Source organism: Tursiops truncatus, chromosome 19, assembly GCF_011762595.2.
Source record: "Tursiops truncatus isolate mTurTru1 chromosome 19, mTurTru1.mat.Y, whole genome shotgun sequence".
Lineage (NCBI taxonomy): Eukaryota > Metazoa > Chordata > Mammalia > Artiodactyla > Delphinidae > Tursiops > Tursiops truncatus.
The window spans coordinates 27,659,113-27,679,393 of record NC_047052.1 but is presented as its reverse complement, the minus strand read 5'-3'; the positions used below and the strand labels follow the sequence as shown (position 1 = coordinate 27,679,393).

At 54.1% G+C, this 20,281-nt stretch overlaps 1 protein-coding gene across 12 annotated transcripts in view; it reads left to right on the top strand.

Moving 5' to 3' along the window:
• Positions 1-20,281, top strand: part of NLRC5 (NLR family CARD domain containing 5) — a 92,656-nt gene that overhangs the window by 42,807 nt on the left and 29,568 nt on the right. For 9 of the 12 annotated variants that reach the window (XR_012327866.1, XR_012327867.1, XR_012327868.1 and 6 more), the window contains 18 exons: positions 404-2,078; positions 3,206-3,289; positions 3,435-3,518; positions 4,881-4,964; positions 5,087-5,176; positions 5,803-5,862; positions 7,336-7,401; positions 7,899-7,982; positions 9,879-9,962; positions 10,921-11,010; positions 12,331-12,399; positions 13,184-13,252; positions 13,976-14,059; positions 14,575-14,658; positions 15,907-15,996; positions 17,892-17,936; positions 18,880-18,969; positions 19,843-19,926. Coding sequence is in view for 9 of the 12 variants with exons in the window: in XM_033845687.2 (XP_033701578.1) it covers positions 404-2,078; positions 3,206-3,289; positions 3,435-3,518; positions 4,881-4,964; positions 5,087-5,176; positions 5,803-5,862; positions 7,336-7,401; positions 7,899-7,982; positions 9,879-9,962; positions 10,921-11,010; positions 12,331-12,399; positions 13,184-13,252; positions 13,976-14,059; positions 14,575-14,658; positions 15,907-15,996; positions 17,892-17,936; positions 18,880-18,969; positions 19,843-19,926 (3,016 nt within the window). In the remaining 3 variants the exon portion in view is untranslated. The remainder of the gene's footprint in view (positions 1-403; positions 2,079-3,205; positions 3,290-3,434; positions 3,519-4,880; positions 4,965-5,086; positions 5,177-5,802; positions 5,863-7,335; positions 7,402-7,898; positions 7,983-9,878; positions 9,963-10,920; positions 11,011-12,330; positions 12,400-13,183; positions 13,253-13,975; positions 14,060-14,574; positions 14,659-15,906; positions 15,997-17,891; positions 17,937-18,879; positions 18,970-19,842; positions 19,927-20,281) is intronic. The other 3 variants (XM_073795557.1, XM_073795554.1, XM_073795553.1) reach the window with 2 other exon arrangements.

The window sequence follows — 20,281 nt, the reverse complement described above, 5'->3', positions numbered from 1 at the left end:
GGGCATCACACAGCTGAAACACTGTGGGGATGGGGGCCGCAGGCAGGTTACTTCGATATCACAGTGAAAGCTTGTTCCAATAAGATACTGCAAAGGAAGTGCCCCCTTTCCCCTCCCCCATCTCATTGAAAACTTTCCACCACTTACATTGTTGCAAAACAAATAGAGCCGTGGTCCACACTTCCCCATTCCTACTTCCCTGTGTAAACGGCTGTCAGAGCCTGTGCTTCTGTAGAGCCAATTAATTCTAGGAATTTGGGGGGCATAAGAGCACCTGTGTGCTCTTGCTGTCCCCCATCCCCATACGTACATGGCCAAGGCTACAGGCTCCCAACAACCTGATACTGTGGTGAGTGGCGCGGGGAGGCCCCCGGCTCTCATGCAATCTCCCTGTCCCCTGCAGAGCTGGCCAAGCGGTACCTGCAGCTGCTTAGGACTTCTGCCCAGCAGCGCTATGCCGACAGGACCCCCAGGCCAGGGCAGCCGCTTGCCTTCCCCCAAGTCTACATCCCTCCAATCTTGCAATGGAGCCGGGCCTCAGCACCCTTCGACGCTCAGGAGGGGGCCGTTAGAGGGGACCCCAAGGCAGAAGATGGCACCGACGTGAACATTCGGGACCTCTTCAATACCAAGGCCAACAGGGGCCCAAGAGTGACGGTGCTTCTGGGGAAGTCGGGCATGGGCAAGACCACGCTGGCCCACCGGCTCTGCCAGAAGTGGGCTGATGGGCAGCTGGACCGCTTCCAGGCCCTGTTCCTGTTCGAATTCCGCCAGCTCAACGTGATCACAGGTTTCTTGACGCTACCCCAGCTCCTTTTTGATCTGTACCTGAGGCCTGAGGCTGGCCCCGAGGCCGTCTTCGAGTACCTGCAGGAGAATGCTAATGGAACCCTGCTGATCTTTGATGGGCTGGACGAGGTCTTCCACCCCTGCTCCAGCAAGGAGACTGCAGGCCCTGAGGACCCAGCATCAGCCCTCACCCTCTTCTCCCGCCTCTGCCGTGGGACCCTCCTGCCGGGCTGCTGGGTAATGGCCACCTCCCGTCCAGGGAAGCTGCCCGCCTGCCTGCCCACCGAGGTGGCCACGGTCCACATGTGGGGCTTTGACGGACCACGGGTGGAGGAGTACGTGAGCCGCTTCTTCAGCGACCAGCCATCCCAGGAGGCAGCCCTAGCAGAGCTGCGGGCAGACAGACGTCTCTGGAGCATGTGTGCCCTGCCCGCTCTGTGCCGAGTCGCCTGCCTCTGCCTCTACCATCTGCTCCCAGGCAGCTCTCCAGGCCAGTCTGCGGCCCTCCTGCCCACCATGACCCAGAACTACGTGCAGATGGTGCTAACCCTCAGCCCCCAAGGGTTCCTGCCTGCCGAGTCCCTGCTGGGTCTCGGGGAGGTGGCCCTGCGGGGCCTGGAGACAGGGAAGGTCATCTTCTCTGCAGGTGACATCCCTCCACCCGTGATGGCCTTCGGGGCTGCCCTCGGCCTGATGACCTCCTTCTGTGTGTGCACGGGGCCCGGGCACCAGGAGACAGGCTATGCCTTCACCCACCTAAGCCTGCAGGAGTTTTTTGCTGCCCTGCACCTGATGGCCAGCCCCCAGGTGGACAAAGATACACTCTCCCAACATGTCACCCTCACTTCTCGCTGGGTACAGCGAAGCAAAGCTAGACTGGGCCTCACAGACCACCTCCCCACCTTTCTGGCGGGCCTGGCATCCTGTGCCTGCCGCCCCTTCCTCAGCCTCCTGGCACGGCAGGACGAGGCCTGGGTGGGTACCAAGCAGGCAGCAGTGGTGCAAGCACTGAGGAAGTTGGCCACCCGCAGGCTCACGGGACCAAAAGTTGTAGAGCTGTGTCACTGTGTGGGTGAAACACAGGTGCCTGAGCTGGCTGGCTTCATAGCCCAGAGCCTCCCCCGTCAAATGCCCTTCCACAACTTCCTGCTGACCTACGCCGACCTGGCTGCCCTGACCAACATCCTAGGGCACAGGGATGCCCCCATCCACCTGGATTTTGAGGGCTGCTCCCTGGAGCCCCGCTGCCCTGAAGCCCTGGCAGGCTGTGGGCAGGTAGAGAATCTCAGGTGAGAATAAGGACAGGGGAGCTCTGGGGGGTACCTGGGAACATCCCTGGGAGAGAACTGGACTTTTGGGAGAATGGAGGCCAGCCAGTCTCGGCAGAACCCAGCTGAGGAAAACTGAGGAAGAATCTTGAATATCAGAACAGATAGGTCCTTCCTTACTGCCCCTTAGCCTGTGACACGGTGAGGAAGCTCCTTGCCTCTCCAGGAACTCTGGGGTCCAGTTAGATCTCCTCTAGTTATGGTTTCTGGATTCAGTCTTTCCCTCTTTTTCTCTCAGTCATGGGCTGGAGCATCTGATCCAGGCTGTGCTGTTAGAGCCTCTTTGCTTTGGACAGGGTATTTAACCTCTCAGCCCGAGTCTCTTTATGCCTAAAATGAATCAGTAATAATACCTCCTTGATAGGGTTGTTGGGAGAATGAGATGAAATAATGCATGAAAAACACTTCATGGCACAGTTCCTGGCACAGAGTAAAGGCTCGATATGTGTAGTAGCTAGAGAAAAGTTTAGGCTGCAATAACAAAGAATCCCTCCCCCTCCATATACAGTGGATTAAATAATGTGGTGGTTTTTGTTTTTGTTTTTTTTTCACTCTTAATGGAAGACTCAGAGGTAAGTGGTCCAGGTCAGTGGGATGGCTCAGCTCCACATGGCTATGAAGAGACCCAGGTCCCTTCCATGGTTGCAGCATCATCTCCTTGGGCATCTTGATCTGCAGGGTCAGAGCTGGGTCACAGACACATCTGTGCTCTGGCTTGGGGGAAAGTAAAGAGAGAACACGGATTAGACATGCCCAATGGGTTAAAGCTCAGTCCTGGAAATAGAGCACATCCTTTCCATTCTCATTCCAGTGGTGACAACATAGTCGGAGTCGTATGGTCACACTGAGCTGCAGGGGAGGCTGGGAAACCATGTTCCCAGTGATAGCTACAGCGGAGAATGGGTTTTGGTAGACGATTAGCAGTGTCTGCCATAATATGTATTTGTTACTACTACAACAATTACAGCAACAACTACTACTATTGCCATTACTGGATTAAATTCCATCTCTCAGAGGAGGGAATGGGTGATGAACTCTAAGCCCTGCCCACCATTGATCTTCTGCCACTTCGCCTCTTCCCGTGGCAGCTTTAAGAGCAGGAAGTGTGGGGACGCCTTTGCCGAAGCCCTCTCCAGGTGCTTGCCGACAATGGGGAGCCTGAAGAAGCTGGGGTGAGTCAGGGCTTGGGACCGAGATGGATCCTCAGCCGGCGATGCTTGGAACTCTCCTCCCGCCCCTCAACCCTGCACAGGGCAGATTCCTGGTCTGTCCCCTTTCCCATCCCCATTCTTCCCACTATCTTTGCTTACCCTGTAGGTTAGCAGGAAGTAAGATCACTGCTCAAGGCATCAGCCACCTGGTGCAGGCTCTGCCCCTCTGTCCACAGCTGGAAGAGATCAGGTGAGTGATCTCCAGGAGGGCTCGCTGGCTGAGGGGAGGATTCACTGTCCAGGTCCCAGGGCCCCCCTTGAGCCTGGACTGGGTCCTGTATATTCCATTAGGGTCTGACCACTACTTTTTCAGTGAGACCCAGAGAGGAGAGGCATCAATCCAAGAACTGGGTGGGACTGGATCCAAACACAAGGCTCCCAGAGACCCCAGAGAAGTGCTAATATTTTGGGACATCTTGAAGGAGCTTGAGTTTTGAGGGTCCCTCCCTTCTTTCTGTGACCCTGAGAGAAGGCAGGTGCTGTGTGGGTACACATAAAGGCGTGAAACACACACATACGTCCACGTTCATGCACATGTGCGCACACACACTTGCACTTGCCTGCTCACTTAAGTACATGCCACACATACATGCACGTGTGCAGCACACACATGCCTGCACACTTAGATCCACATACACGTCTAAGCACGTATGTATGAATATACTCCTGCCCTGTGTCTGTGACGAGTGGCCTAAGAAGGGTGGGACCAGGGATCCTTCTTAGCATCTGTCCGGCAGGACCACTGCTGCCTAATATGGCACCTTTATGAGATTTAGAGGGGACTCTCCTTCATCCAGGCAGATGCAGCCCAGCAGTAGGGTGCACTGCTTGTCGAGTGGAGCATTAGCTGGGCCAGAGCTCTGCTCTGTCCCCTCTGCTGGGTGTCTTTGTTCATGATCACTCTGGGTGATGGGGGAAAAGATTAAGGTCACTCTCAATAATTAAGAAGGAAAAGTAAATGTCAACAAGTTCACGATTTCTGGTCCTTTGTCCTGACCAAGTGATTACACGCAGAGGCACCCTTTTACTCTTCAGCTGTTTTGTCCCTCTAGCTAGGAACCCAGGCAGGGCTGTTTGTGGACCCCATTTGACAGGTGGGGAATGTGAGGTCAGAAAGGAAAGTGCTTGGCCTAGGGCTTCGGGTGAATCAGGGCCAGAGGTGAGGCTGCGAGCAGCTTCTCCTGCATCCCAGTCTGCCTATCACCTGGGAACCAAGAGGCCCGGCTGAACTCAGGCCTCGGGCACATCCCAGACAGAGCCTAGAGAGCAGGGCGCTGGGTCCCCTCCTCCCACCTCATGAGGCCTTCACAGTCCATCATCTGGATCCCTTGGGCCACCAGGCAGAAACTCTCCCAGAGGGACTGAACTGGGATGGAAGTGAGGCCAGCAGAGGGCCTTTCCTCCTAGCTGGGCCTGCTGGATACCACGAACTTCTCGTAGGCCCCTATCTTGTGTCTCCTGCATGAAGATGGCCACGCCTGTCGCCTGCCACCTGGGGCTCCCAAGTCTCTCAACCCCAAGGCTGAGGGACTGGGCCTCGGTCTCCCTACAGTTTTCGGGACAACCAGCTCAAGGACTGGGACGTGCTGAGCATCGTGGAGGTACTGCCTTGCCTGCCGCGGCTCCAGAAGCTTGAGTAAGCTGTCTTTCCACTACCCCTGCCTGAGGGACCTCCCCCTCCTCCCTTGGAGAGCAGAGAGAGTCTGGGGTGGATGGGATGGGGGATTCACTCCTGACACCTTTGCCACAATCATGCAGCCTGAGCCTCAGCAAGGTCTCCGTGTCAACCCTCCTCTCCTTGACGAATGTGGCAGTCACGTGCCCCACTGTCAGGATGCTGCAGGTCAGGTGAGCAGGGGGAATGGGGTCCTGGCCTTCAGGGTCTTGAGAAAAGGGGAGGAGAAAGTGGGGATGGGAAAAGGAGGAGGCCACTGGTCTGCAAGACCTACGTGTGCGTGCATGAGTCTTGTTTTACTCACATCAGTATCTCCAGAGCCCAGCTCAGTCCTGGCACCTCGTACTCAATAAATAGTGAATGAGTGGAAAGATAAATGGATAGACGGATGGATGGGTGGTTGAGGGAATGAATCAACAAATCTAGGAACAATAGGCAGAGCGGAGGGAATCCTGAGTCCCGTGTTGCTCTCCGTGGTGCTGAACTAGCTAGTTGGGGTCGCAGGGTAGATGAAGTGTAATGCCTCTTAATCCCAACGCTGCGGCTCCTATAGAAACTCTCAGCATTCCTAACTTTTATAATTTTTCTAGCAAAAATTGTTTTCCTGACTTTTTAAAACACTCAGGCGTTCGTCTAGCAACGACATAGTCACAATTTTACATGTCTGATATTGAGCACTTATGCCAGTTCTGTTCCTGGGTCGATTACAAAATCAGCTTTCTCTGGATGTTTGGGGCAGCACAGGGTGCACAGGTAGGGCTGGTGTACTGGTTTCACGGCTCAGTGTCTGACCCTGCAGGAAGGCGGACCTCATCTTCCTTCTATCCCCACCCACAGAGATGGCTACAGAGCTACAAGGGTAAGAAGCTAGGGATGGGGTGGGCTTGGACTCATTCTGAGAAGCAATCTGGGCTTAGGTAGTTGTGGGGAAAAGTGGCAAAAAGAGTTTAGGAAGAGCTGGAATGCGGGGATTTTTCTTGCTACTGCTCCCCTGGGAAATGACTTACTTCTCAGAGTTGGCCAAGGTCGTAGCTTCCTCTAGTGTCTCTGGACCACATCCAGCTCCTGTGATGAGCGGGCATCATCAGAAGTCTCAGAGTGAATCAGACCCTTAGGGAGGACATGAAGATATGGTGAGACTGGCGATACTATGCAGGGAAAACTCTTCCAAGTAAAAAAGGAGGAAGGCAATTATGGTACCAACATCTTAGACCTGTTCTGAGAATTAAATGAATTAACACATTTAAAGTGCCTAGAGCACTGCTGGCATCCAGTTGCCATTCAAGTGCTAGCTGTTCCAGCTGTGCATGGATTCCAGCTTGGCCAGTCCTTACTGGGCAGAAATAGGGAAGTTGCCTTTCCATTGCAGAACTTTCTGTGTTTCCCTCACATCCCTCCCTGTGAGACTCAGAAACACATGAAGTTGTATGTCCTCATGCAAGTCCTTTCCCTGCTCTGAGCCTCAGTTTCCTCACCCATACAGGGATCTGGGAGGACCAATGTCTTTTTACCCTCTGACTGCAGACAGCTATGATGCCCAATACGGTAGCTACTAGCCCATGTGGCTATTTAATTCTATATTAATTAAAATTGAATAAAGTGATCATTTCAGTTTATCAGCCACTTTAGCCACATTTCAAGTGCTCAATGGCCACAGTTGGCTAGTGGCTCCCATAGTGGATGGAACAAATACAAAACATTTCCATCCTTGCAGAGAGTTCTTTTGGACAGCACTGATCTAGAAGTCTATGAAAATCCATGATGTTCCAGCATCCCTGCAGACCCCGGTCCTCCCCTGGCCCAGTTGGAGAGAACGCTTGGTGGTGCCTTGGCTTCCCACAGCCGGCACCCACATGCGGTCCATACTCCTGGCCTTCTGAACCACAGGTGGTACATCTACAAATGGAGACTATGGCATCTTAGACAACAGCAGCTTCTTTTCACTAAGCCTGCACTTTGCTAAGCTTGCCTATGCTGGGCACTTGACCATACATCGTCTCATTCAGTCCTTCGGTCACTGTGTGTTGGATGTTGTCATCCCACTTTAGAAAAGAGAAAACTGGGGCTCAGATGGGTGAAGTGACTTACCCAAGGCCATACAGCTATATATGGCAGAGCCAGAATTTGAATAAAGGTCCCAATTGACCTTAAACCTTTTTTCCTGCTGCTTTGCTGAGTAGCACCTTTAGTACCTTCAGGCAACCATCTTTGTTATTCACTCACTGTGGGTCATGCTGTAGGGTCTTCAGTTCCTAGAAACCAAGGGAAGAGGTTTGGTCCCTCAGGCCCTGGACTCTTGAGCCCAGGCCAGTGTTGGATTTGTTCTTGCCAGAGACCCAGACCTATGGGGCAATGCCAACCAGAGGAAAGAGGCTCAGAGGAGAAGCCTGGCACTCAGGTACCTCAGTGGGATGGGATCCATTGCTTTGAGGGGAGGGATATGATATGGGGGGAGGGTCCCTTCCCGGAGGAGGCACGGCAGGGGCAGGGAGGATAAAGGGAGCAGCAGATGTGGAGCGGGGAAAGGACATGAGTAACCCATCCCTGCCTGAGCAAGGAACACTTGTCATAACAACAATAATAGCTGTGATTTAATGGGCCCTTGCTCTGTGCTTGGCACTGTTGTATTTTCTATCCATTGCCTCACTGTGATTCTTTTGAAAACCCTGCAAAGTACACATTATTAGTCCCATTCGATAGAGGAGAAAACTGAGTCTCAGATAGGTTAGGTGCCTTATCGCAGGTCACCCAGCTACTGAAAAACAAGGCCAAGATTAGACCCAGGTCTGCCGACCCCCTGGCTGCTGCAGCTCCTTCCTGGTAGATGCACTCAGAGCTTCAGGAGGCATAGCGTAGCTTCTTACCTTGAGCCTCTCGGCCCTACTCCCGCCGCAGGCTCCAGAAGTGTCAGCTCGGGGTCCGTGATGTGGAAGTGCTCCTAGCCCAGCTCCGGGAAGGTCCACACCTGGATGAAGTGGAGTGAGTATGATGGGGAGCGCTGGGACAGGAGACAGAAAGGGAGGGCAGGGCAGCGTAGGCAAGGCCTCAGCTTTGGGTGGGCGGTGTGGGGAAGGGCATGCTGCTTCATTAAGAATTTGGGGGAATCAGATCATCCTAGCAGCTCCCATTATTTAGCACCCGTCCTGTCCCAGGTGCTTTCACATACATCCTCTCGTTTAATCCTTGTATCTCTATGATGGAAGTACTGTTACTATGTGCATTTTATAGTGGAGGAAACTAAGCCACGGAAGGGTAAATTTGCTCAAGGTCACAAGGCTAGGAAGAGTCTAGGCCAGGGTTCAGGCTCAGACAGGCTGGCTCTTGGCCTCATCCTCACTGAGATCTGCAAAGCAGAAACCTCATCACGTGTAGTCTTGTCTTCCAGACCACAGCCCTCAGGGTCCCCTCACGCTGTCTTCCTCCCAGAGTAACATGAGATGACCTTCTCTTTTTGGGCTGGAGAAATTCCCATGATGTCCAGCTCCTGAGCAGAGCCTTTGAGAGTGGGGTTTGGGGATTGGTGGAGGTCCTGTCATGTCACCGGGAAGGGACCCCTGCCACGGTCATCCGAGGAAATCAAATGGGCATGAAGGTGGGGTGATGAAATGCCATCATGTATTTTGAGTGGCCCCACCCTAGGGCAAGATGGACGGGGTGAGGGTTGCCTTGGTGACCAAAGCTTGAGCCTTGACCTTGTCCCATTGGGAGAACCAAGACAGGATTAGAAGGTGGTTTTTACCCAACTCACATACTTCCACCCACCTCGCCACCACCAGGCCTGTCCCTCCCCCAGTTTTCTCACCAGCAGGTGTGCCCATCACCCACCTGGTTACACAGACCAGACACCTCTCAGCTCCCTTGCCCTCCTCCTATAGCCAGTCCATCCTGAGTCGACCTACCCCCTATAGAGTTCTCAAAACCGTTCTCTTGGGGACTTCCCTGGCAGTCCAGTGGTTAAGACTCTGCGCTTCCACTGGAGGGGGCATGGGTTCGATCCCTGGTCAGGGAACTAAGACCACACATGGTCTGGGACTAAGATCCTGCATGCCGTGCAGCGCTGCAAAAAGAAAAAAAAAGTTCTCTTTTCTCCATCCTCTTCATCCACCTCCCTAGTCCAGACCACTCTCATCTTTCACTTGGATACCTCCTCACTAGGCTTCCATCCTGGCAACCTCCACCTGGCAGTGAACTGCCTTTTACTGCCTGCCCCCTTCCCAGTGCTCAGGATAAGCCCAAATCCTAAAATGCTGTGTGATCCAGAACCATGCCCCCAACCCCACAAGCCCCATCTGACCCCACCCTCCCACTCCATCTTTAATGCAGACATACCTGCTCTTTTTCAAGTCCTCTAATGTGCTATGTCATGGGATCTTTGACTGTGCTGTTCCTACTGCCAGGAACACCCTTCCCCCATCTCTCTCCCACCCCTTACCTATTGAACTCCTAGTTTTTCTAGCAAGTAGCTCAAACATCAGGCAAGCCTTTCCTGGTCCCCAGACTAGATCAGATTTCCCGATAAGCGTGGAGCTCACCACAAGAAGTAATTATGTAGGTTGCAGCATAAAGAAACTGTTGAGGATGGGGCCTTGAAGTCAGGCTGCCGGAGTTCAAATCCCAGGCCCAACTTTGAGCAAGTGTTTTAACCATCGGTTAACTCATCAGTAAAATGAGGATAATAATAGTGCCTACTTCACAGGGTTGTTATGAGGATTAAATATCCAATACTTGTAAGAGCATCTAGGACAGTGCCAGGCATGTGGTACACAATCTTTCAACGTTCATTATAATTGAGTCTCATTTGTTGGAGGGATGCTTTGACTGTGTGAACGCTGAGGGTTGAGGGGCAGCACAGGACATCAGACCCCTGTGTCTCAGCCTCTCAGGGAACCAGCTGGAAGACGAAGGCTGTCAACTGATGGCGGAGGCTGCACCCCAGCTGCGCATCGCCAGGAAGCTGGAGTGAGTCGCCCACCCCACTGTCGACTACCAGGGAGGGCCCAGGAGAGCCCCAGCTGGTCCCCGCCACCCCTGGTCCCCGTGCCCACAGTCACCAGAAACAGTGCTGCTTCACCGGCCAGCTCTGCTTTCTCTCCCAGCCCCAGCGCAGGCGGAGTGGTTCAACCATGCCTTGCATGCCTCTGGCATGAGCTACTTCGTTCCAGTTATTAAAATCCCTTGAACATGTAGAACGTGTTCACCGTACATCAGTAGCTGGTATTCCAGTTTGTCCTGACAACGGCCCCGGGGTGGGGTGGGATGCGGAGTTGCACTGGGGCAGCGCTAGGGTATTGGGTGGATGGGTGCTGGGCTGTTGGAGTGGGAAGTGGTACGGTGGGATATGGTTTTGGGGTGAAGGGGTGGGTCGTTGTGGTGGTGGAATGAGAAGAAAGGGTAGTAGGCTATTGGGTGTGCTGTGGTGTTGCACGGTGTGGGCTAGGGGTGCTATTGGGTGGGGGGTATATGTTGGGGTCTTAGCGTCAAGTGGGAGTGGGAGTGGGAGAGTGTTGAGGTTAGGGTATCAGTGGTTTGGAGTCTTGGCTTTGCATTTAGACCCTGGCTCTGTCACTCAGTAGCTTTGTGACCCTGGGGAGGTAACTTCCTATCTCTTGGCCTCAGGTTCCCCATTGGTAAAATGGGATTAAAATGGTGAGTTTTTTTCAGACCAGAAAACTGAGGATCAGAGAAGCAAAAACAGTGAGTCAGCTCTTACTGCTCCAGCTGGAGGACCTTATTCTCTGTGTGGGGCAAGAGGTCATATGCTTCATGGCTCACCCTTTAAGACGCCCTGGTTAAAGACCCAGGACATTCCACGAGTGACAGCCAGCCAGCTGCTGAGCCAGGAGGAGGCGGCTGGAGCTGTGTGGCGCTGGGGACTCCAGCCGCCTGCTAATGGCCGTCTCCCTCCTCCTCTCCGCAGCCTCAGCAGCAATGGGCTTTCTCTGGCCGGGGTGTGCCGTGTGCTGAGTGCAGTGAGCATGTGCCGGACCCTGGCAGAGTTACACGTCAGGTAGGGACTCCCAGTGGACCACCATCACCCACTCTCACCTCTAGCGCGGAGCTCTTAGGCTCTCCTGTCGTTCTCTCTAAGTCCTTGGAATTCTTTCTGGCCCCAGGCCTTTGAGACCTATAGAAGATGCTAGTGCCCCGCCCAGACCCCCTTTACAGCTGGGTACCCCGTTCCCAGCTGCTGTGGGTGTTGGCTGCGCACAGCTTATACCTCCTCCAGAGAAATGCCCTGGGCCGCTAAGAGCCAGTGATGCCTGGGAAGTTACACACCCCCTTATCCTCCCAGCCAGGAGTGGCCAGTGATAGAGGCAGAGGTGTAACCCTCCAGCCCCCTTACGTCCGGGGAGACAAATTTTTAGTGCTATTGACGTTACCAAGTCCAAGCTCACTCTGCTCGCCGCTCGACAGGCCAATGAATCAGAGACAAGATGTTGAGGCAGACGGAGAAGATGGCAGACTAGTGTCTCCGAGAAACCATCTTATTGGGGTTTGGATGCCAGTTTCTTTTATAGCACAGAGAGGGGGAGGAGATGAGGAAGTAAAAGGGCCATAAGTTTTGCAAATATCCCCTGGAATGGCCAGCCTTGGGGAGGGGGTGTGTTAATTTCTTCTTTCTTGCAGCCAGCCACAGGTGGGCGGGGTCAGGATGCTTCCCTGAACAAAGGCACTTTGGTTTAACATTCAGGCAGAGGGGCAGGGTTCTCCAAGGCAGGCCACTATGTACAGACAGTATCCTTTTAGTGAACAAAAGCAACGGGAAGCAAAGGTTAAAGTAAAAGAAACAGATCCAACAGGTAGTCAGATTTGGCTCTTCTGTGTTGCATTCATGTTTCCTGGGGGATCAGGCTGAGGACCTGCCCTGTTCTGCTTCCCTCGGTCCCTGAGATCAGACCCTCAGTACATCATGTACACAGTGACCAAGTGACTCTGCTTCTAAGGGAACCCGACCTCAGACAGGGCCCAACCTTATTTCTGTAAGTCTCCGCATTCAGTCTGGGCAGCTGAGGACAGATGCTAATTAATGTCAACACAGTCCCCACCCATAGGGGCTCTCCTGCTTTAAACACCCCTTAAAGGAGGAAAGAGAGACCAGATTCACCCACGCGGTGGTACTAGGGCCCTTGGTTCACTGTATATAATGATTCAGTAAAGGCCCCTAGGGCATTCCAAATGACACTCCATTCACTTCTAGGAATTTATAATGAAGAAATCACGTGACTGTGCAAACACCTTAGAGGTCCCTGGAGGCCAGGCTAGAAATAAGACGTAGCAGCAGCTGGGCCCCCCAGCAGCTGCCTCCTCCCTCCTCTCCTGTCTGCAGCCTGCTGCACAAAACTGTGGTCCTCAAGTTTGCCCCAGAGCCGGAGGAGCAGAAGGTGACCCAGAAAAGGTAGGGCCAGGACCGTCCTCTCCTTGACCGCCACCGCTGGACAGTGTAACTCAACAGCCGGGGGGACCTTGACAAATTCACAAAGGCACAAGAAGCCAGCAGGCTTGGCTGGGGATGAAGCCCTAAGGGGAGGCTCAAAGGACAAACTGCCTCCCCATTTCCCAAGTGGTACCTGAAGAGAGCCCCGGGATGCCAGATGCAGACAGCAGACTGGGGCAGGGGTGGGGTAGCCAGAGAGCTACGCGTGGGAGACGGAGGCCCTTCAGCCTAAACCCAGAGGATAGCCTGGCGTGTAGCTCTGATTCTGGTCAGAACTTCTGGCTCCCTTTGGCACAAGGACCCTTTAGAGGGTGTTTGCCTCCACCAGGGTGCCTTCCTGGATTGCCCCAGGCCAGCACCTGAGCAGAGACTCAGCTCTTTGCCCCTCAGTGTGCACCTACGATGTCTTCTGTAGGGTCTGAGCTTTAGAAGGCTTGCTTGCAGCTGACATTTTTGAAGGCACTGCTGGTGATGAGATTAATGATCCTAAGAGCCAAGGTTAACTGAGCACTTACTATGCACCAGGCAGCAAACTAAGACAATTCACCTATGTTCTCCCAGTACCAGGCTAGGTGATTTGTCCCAGGTCACACAGCCAGGAAGCCGAGAAGCCCAATTGGAACCAAGGTCTGACTGTCCCCAGGTCTCATATAGGGATTGAATGGTGGGAAGTGAGTCTAAGGCTGGAGTCTGAGGCAGTGGCTGAGGTATCTGCTCAGCATGGCCTTGGTGTGTGTCCCTCCAGGGCTGCGTTTCCTGGCAGCCTTACGTTCCAGATGCCCTCTGATCCGCTCCCGTGCGCCCCAAGGATCAGGTACCGTGATGGCCTGCGGACCCCGAGCATGGTTCCCGCCTCCCCCCTTCCTGGGCACAGAGCCTGTCCCGGGTCCCCAGTGCCAGGTGCCCCCTGGAGGACACAACCTGCTGTCATGTCCTGGTTTCCCTGCCTCCCATCTCCCCTGCCCAGCCCACCCCAGAAGGGGCTCACACGGCAGACCCCCAGTCACCTTCCCTGCCCACGGTTCCCACCCCGCTTAGCTCCCCCGTCCTCCAGTAGCTGAGGGGTTGTGGGAACTCTGGACGGAGAAAATGGGGAGCACGCGGCCCCTTCGTTCCTGATCCTGGGGCCTAGGCCTGGGGACTCAGCTCAACCTCCACAGGGCTCCCATCACAACTCTTCCAGCCTCCTCTCTGATTCTGTCCATCTGAATACCCCTCCCTGTCTGTCTGTTCTCCTCTGGCACTCAATTTCTCTCAGTCTCTTTCTGCGTCTGTCTCCTTCCCTCCGTCTCTTATCTCGGTGTCTCTCCATCTTGGTCTGCCTCTCTCTGTGTCTCTGACTCTCTCTGGCTCTCCTCTGCCCATGTGACATCTCACGTGTGCTGTGTGTCGGTCCCTCTTTGCCTGTCCGGGTGCCCGATGCATCCCAGTCCCCTTTCCACAAGCCTCTCTGCCTGTGTTATCTGGTGGTGGGGAGCCCCGCTCGCCTCTGTTGAGCTGGGCAGGCGCTGCAGGGTTGTGGTCCTACCCTCCCTAGGCTGACACACTGCGCCTTGCAAGCCCAGCACCTAGAGCACCTCTGCAAAGCACTGGGAGGAAGTTGCTGCCTCTGTCACCTCGAGTGAGTGGTTGCTGGAAGGCGGGGTGGTGGGGCCCATTAGGGGGTAGGTGTTAGTGTGTTGTGTTTTGTTCTGTGTTTTAAGATTTAGGGTCATCTATTCTTTCCCCGCTGCAATCAGGAACCCCTTAGAGAACCTGGTGAAAGTTGTGACCCTTCCCCCTAAAATACAGGTTCCCCCATATTTGACACTCTCTGAAGCCCAAGCCTAACCCCTCAGGGGTCACAAACCTGAGGATGAGAACCCGAGAGGAGGGACTTCCCTGGAGTCCAGTGGTTAAGACTCCATGCTTCCAATGCAGGGGGCGCGGGTTGAATCCCTGATTGGGGAACTAAGATCCCACATCCACATGCTGGGAGACCCCAGCTGATCCAGTGCCATGTGCTGAGATCCGGCCTGGCAACCCAGGACCGTATCCCAGTTTCAGGAGAAGCTGAGTGACTGGGGTGGAGAGGCGAGCTCCTGCTGTCTCCACCCCCGCCCTCTGCTGACCTGTCCTCTCCGCGCCCCCTCCCAGCTTATCAGGCAATGCTCTCGGGGACAAAGGTGCGGCCCTGCTGGCTCAGCTGCTTCCAGGGCTGGGCGCTCTGCAGTCCTTGAAGTGAGTAGCCCTCTGGGCAAAGCCTCTGAGGTTTGATCTCTGGATGAGAGCATGTGTGTGGGAGGGGGGGAAGGAGATGACGGGGTGGGGGGATATTCTGTGTCCCATCTCACTCCCTCCTCAGGTTATCATAAAGGTTACATCAGACAATGCATGTCAGCCACCGGGGCCAGTCCCTGACACGTGGCCAGTGCCCAGGACAGGGTAGTTACTACTGCGTTTCTCACTAAAATAGACACTGGTCTCTGTGACTCAGCGATCCAGCTGCTGAGTTAAGCCTTCGTTTCTCAAGCTTGTCTCCCTGTCTCTGCACAGGCTCTCTGGGAGGCCCAGGCAGGCAGGGCTGGGAAGTATTACCTGATTAATATAACAGCTGGCAGCCATTCTGGCCCTGGGGCGGGGGTGGGGGGTGGGGAGGAGGGCCGTTTGATTGGGGGGCCCTGGCCAGGTAGGCAGGGAGGGTTTGGACTAGAGGAGATACCCAGGAAGGGTGCCCGGGGAGATTTGAGAGCCCTGAGCACCTGGCAGAGATGGGGGAGATGTGCACTATGGGAGGGAGGCCCTGGAAGGAGGCCGTGAACCCCCAGACTTAGCCTGCAGCCAGCCAGAGTTTCTAGGCCCTTAAAGCTCCCTGTGCTCCTAGCTCACATGCCCCCCCACCCCGGCTCTTCTAGGCCCAAGGGAGAGGCTTCCTGGCCGCAGGAACCTGGTCACAGACCCCAGGTTCTCAGTGTCCCTGGACAAATTGCATCACCTTCTCTGAGCCCCTGGTTCCCAGTCAGTTAACACATAAACTCTGGAGGCAGTGGCTATGGTTTTCGCTGTAACCAGTGCTGTGGCCTGTGGGCACTGCCTGCTCAGGCCACCTTTCGTTGGGAAGCTGGGACCAGAGGAGGTTGCTTCTGTTCCTGTTCGGGGCCTGCAGGGGGCGGGGGGGGGGGGGGCAGGGGGGGTTGGGAAGGCCTTGCTGCCATTGCAGGCAAATTTTATGCAAATTGGAGTTCCAATCTCAGCTCTGTCACCAACATGTCTCATAATCTTGGGCAAGACCTTGCTGCTCTCTGGACCTCAGTTTCCCCATCTGTGCAATGGGGAGTTGGCAGAGGTGCTCTGACCATCCGGGGTTCAGTGTGTTCCATTGTCTGGAACAGGGAGGGACAGCCCTCCCCTGCCCTGTGCTCTGACCCCAAAAAGGGTGTTTTTGAGTCCTGAGTGACTTCTGTCAGCATGATCCCTCTGATTCTCCAGCCTCAGTGAGAACGATCTGTCCCTGGATGCTGTGTTCTGTTTGACCCAGTGCTTCTCTACTCTGCCGTGGCTTTTGCACTTGGACTTCAGGTGAGAGTGTCCCTGGGACCCCACTCTGCCCCTCATCTGTCCCATTCACGATATAGCATCCTCAGGGCCCTGGTATGATACCAGGTCCAGTGAACATTCAATGAGTGTCTGTGAAATGAATGAATAGATGAATGAGTGAAATATAGCTCCAGGGACACTCAAATTTCTCCAGATTCACCGCGGGGCACAATCCATCGACTATTCTGTAGTTACTCTCTGGATTGCCCTGGGAGACTTTTAAGGAAACTGGGAGCTCCCTGGTGGGAGCTTGAGTTCTTAGGGACCCGCCTGAATTGTGGGGTCTCTGGAGCTGATGAGAGTGTAGAAGGGAAGGCAGCTAGCCAAGTGGCCCTGGCCAAGGCAAAGCAGATCAGCCATGGTTTCAGGTGAAGTCCACCTAGTCCTCCCCTCCCTGCTTCCAAGAACGGGTGTTACGGTAGCAGACAGACCACGTTCAAACACAGGCTCACCACCTACCTGCTGTGCCGCTTTGAGCACGTCACTGCATCTCTTGATAGCTCAGTTTCCTGATCTGTGAAGCAGGGGTAAGAATACTTCCTTAAAACCATAAACAAGATGGAAAGACAACCCTCAGATCAGAATGGGAGAAAGTATTTGCAAACCAAGCAACTGACAAAGGATTTATCTCCAAAATTTATAAGCAGCTCATGCAGCTCAATATCAAAAAACCAAACAACCCAATCCAAAAATGGGCAGAAGACCTAAATAGACATTTCTCCAAAGAAGATATACAGATTGCCAACAAACGCGTGAAAGGATGTTCAACATCACTAATCATTAGAGAAATGCAAATCAAAACTACAATGAGGTGTCACCTCACACCAGTCAGAATGGCCATCATCAAAAAATCTACAAACAATAAGTGCTGGAGAGGGTGTGGAGAAGAGGGTACCCTCTTGCATTGTTGGTGGGAATGTAAATTGATACAGCCACTATGGAGAACAGTATGGAGGTTCCTTAAAAAACTACAAATAGAACTACCATACAACCCAGCAATCCCACTACTGGGCATATACCCTGAGAAACCATAATTCAAAAAGAGTCATGTACCACAAGGTTCATTGCAGCTCTATTTACAATAGCCAGGACATGGAAGCAACCTAAGTGTCCATCAACAGGTGAATGGATAAAGAAGATGTGGCACATATATACAATGGAATATTACTCAGCCATAAAAAGAAACGAAATTCAGTTATTTGTAATGAGGTGGATGGACCTAGAGACTGTCATACAAAGTGAAGTAAGTCAGAAAGAGAAAAATACCGTATGCTAACATATATATATATATGGAATCTTAAAAAAAAAAAAAAAAAGGTTCTGAAGTACCTAGGGGCAGGACAGGAATAAAGACGCAGATGTAGAGAATTGGACTTGAGGACACAGGGCCCGGGAAGGGTAAGCTGGGACGAAGCGAGAGAGTGGCATGGACATATACACACTACCAAATGTAAAATAGATAGCTAGTGGGAAGCAGCCACGTAGCACAGGGAGATCAGCTCGGTGCTTTGTGTCCACCTAGAGGGGTGGGGTAGGGAGGGTGGGAGGAAGGTTCAAGAGGGAGGGGATATGGGGATATATGTATACATATAGCTGATTCACTTTGTTATACAGCAGAAACTAACACACCATTGTAAAGCAATTATACTCCAATAAAGATGTTAAAAAAAACCACTTCCTTACCTCACAATTTTATTGTGAGAATCAAAGGAAATCATATCGGTGGTGTGCTTTGTATGTATATTTATTGTCCTATTTGTTGAGAAAACAGGCCACCATCCAGGTCTTGCTGGACCCAGCCTGTCTGGTCTCTTGCTGCTGCCTGGGAAGGGGCCCCTTGGCCCTTTCTCAGGCTGCCACCTCCTCTCTGCCTGCAGCTCTGAGAGCCAACGCGTCATCCTGAGGGGTGAAGGAAGAGACAGGTAAGGAGGGAAAGCTCTGAGGTTGGGGGGCCTCCCCTCTCTGTCTCTGGTCCCCATTTCTTATAGGTGCCTCCAACCCCCAGACCCATGCTGACTGTTAGCCCAGGTCTGGCAGGCTGGAATTAATCACTTCTGTAACCCCTCCCCCATGTAAATTTGCAATAATCAGCTGCTTTCAATCTTTTCTAAGAAGGAGGGCACATGGGAGGGAGGGGCTGACGGGTGATGCTGCAGCAGAGCAAGTGTTAGGAGAGCGGTTGTGTGGGAGGGTAGAGGGGAGCCGCTGTGTTTCTGCCACTGAGGACCTTTGCAGCACTTTGCAGCGTCCTGACTTCATATGAATCCCTGCCCTTTCACACTCTGAGTATCACATTAGAGAAGCCAAGAACCGTCGGTGCTCTGAAAAAGTTTCCACATCTTTGCGGTAAACTAGTTCTCCGCAGGTGTTCCCGGCTGCCCCCTAGTGGAGCCCGGCACCCTGGTTTCACCTGGGCAAAAGCACAGGGCTCCTGAAGCGGGGCCAGCTGGGCAGAGTGCATTTCCAGCTAATGTGTTAGAGAAAAACACTGCTGTAGCAGGTGGGCTGCCTGAAGCCGGGGTGGTATTGCTTGCCGAGCTAGGGTCTCCATTTCTGGGAACTCTCTGGGTTCTTGAAGCCAAAAGAATGGAGGCACAGATAGGTGGATGATACCTACAGCAGTGGTCAGAAAGAGGAGGGGGCTCTGTCCTAGCTCCCCTCGACCTGCTCAGGTGCTGCCCACCTGGACAGGTATAAGCTGCTGGCATCCTCACTCTGGCTTCCCTTCCCTGGGCTTCAGTTGCCCCATCCGTACAGGGAGGGGCTTGACTGTCCCGAGGGCCCCTTCCAGCCCCGACTAATGAGTCTAGCCTTCCGATGTGGATGCTTTGAACTTTCCTTTCAAAGTGATTTCCCCACTCCTAGGGATCTGTTGCCTGCTGGATCGTTGCCAGAGTTCCAAGCTGGAGCCCAGTTCTTGGGGTTCGGTCAGCACCGCATCTCCAGGAGCTTCTGGTACCATCTTACCCACTTCTTGTTTAGGGGTAACCACAATGGGGTAAGGGGTGAGGGAGTGGAGAGCCTGGGGGTTGGGAGACAGGGGAAAGAGAGTTTGAGAGAAGGGGGAAGAAGTGTGAGGGCTGGTGACGGGGCTGCTGGCTCCGGCGTTCCCTGTAGAGAAGATTCTGCATTGTTTTCTCTGAAGACTTCCCAGCTCTGCCATGAGGGGCTGTGAGACCCTGGCTGGGCCCCTCCCCTCTCTGGGGCTTGATTTCCTCACCTAAGAAGAGAGACACGTTAGCTGGGGCCTGAACAGGGTTCTCTGGGGACGGGGTGGGCAGGATCCCAGGCAGGCGGGACAGATCGTGCAGAGGCCCAGGGGAGTGAAGCCTTGGCTCTGGGGAAGCATTTCTGTGTGGCTAGAGCTTATTATACAGGGAGAGTGGAGGCGAGTGGAGACATGGGAAAGGTGTTTTGCTTTTAGCCTAAGGATGATGGGGAGCCTCAGAGAGTTTTCGGCACAGGAGAGGCTGGCCAGGTTTGTATTTGTTAAAGCTAAGACGCCGGCAGGGTGGAGGATTGCAGGGAGGCAAGAGGGGGAACCCAGGGGGTGTTCAAGTGGCCCAGGTGAGTGACGAAGATAGCCTGGATGTAGGCAGGGGCGGTGGGGAGGACTTGGGACTGGACGAGGGCAGCTGGGCGCTCAGGGTCCTTGACTGTTTCTGTGGGGGCTGTAAGGGGTGGAGAGTGTGCCCTGTTGGCACTGCAGGGGCTGGCGGCCTGCAGGTTGGGGAGGAGAGTTGTTGGGAGAAGCGGAGAGCCCTTGGGGTTGGACAGGGACCCTGAGCCCTCCCTGACCCCCTCGCCCTGCCCGCTGCCCCTTTTCAGCCTCAGGGAATGTCAGCTGGAACCCTTGAGCCTCTCCCGCCTCTGTGAGACTCTGGAGAAGTGCCCGGGGCCTCTGGAAGTCAAGTAAGTACGGAGGACACAGCCGCAGGGGCACAACGTGGGCACCTGCCCAGTGACCTGGGGTGGGGTGTCCTGGTTAGAGACCAGATGAGTCCCTCCTGGTCCCTTCCTGCCAGACCCCGTAGCCCTATGCCATGGGAGTTCCCTAACCCATTGGTGGAAGGCTCCTTGCCTCCCAATGGCCCCAGCTTCAGACACCTCATCCCTCCCACTGAGAGAGGCCATGCCGGGCCCAGGGCTTCATCTCCCCATCGGCTCAACTCAGGGCACCTGGGAGCCCCAGTCTGCCCCCCCTCCACCCCTGGAGCCCCACCCTGGCACTCAGCTGGGACTGCCTCTGTGGCTGGAGCCTGTCATT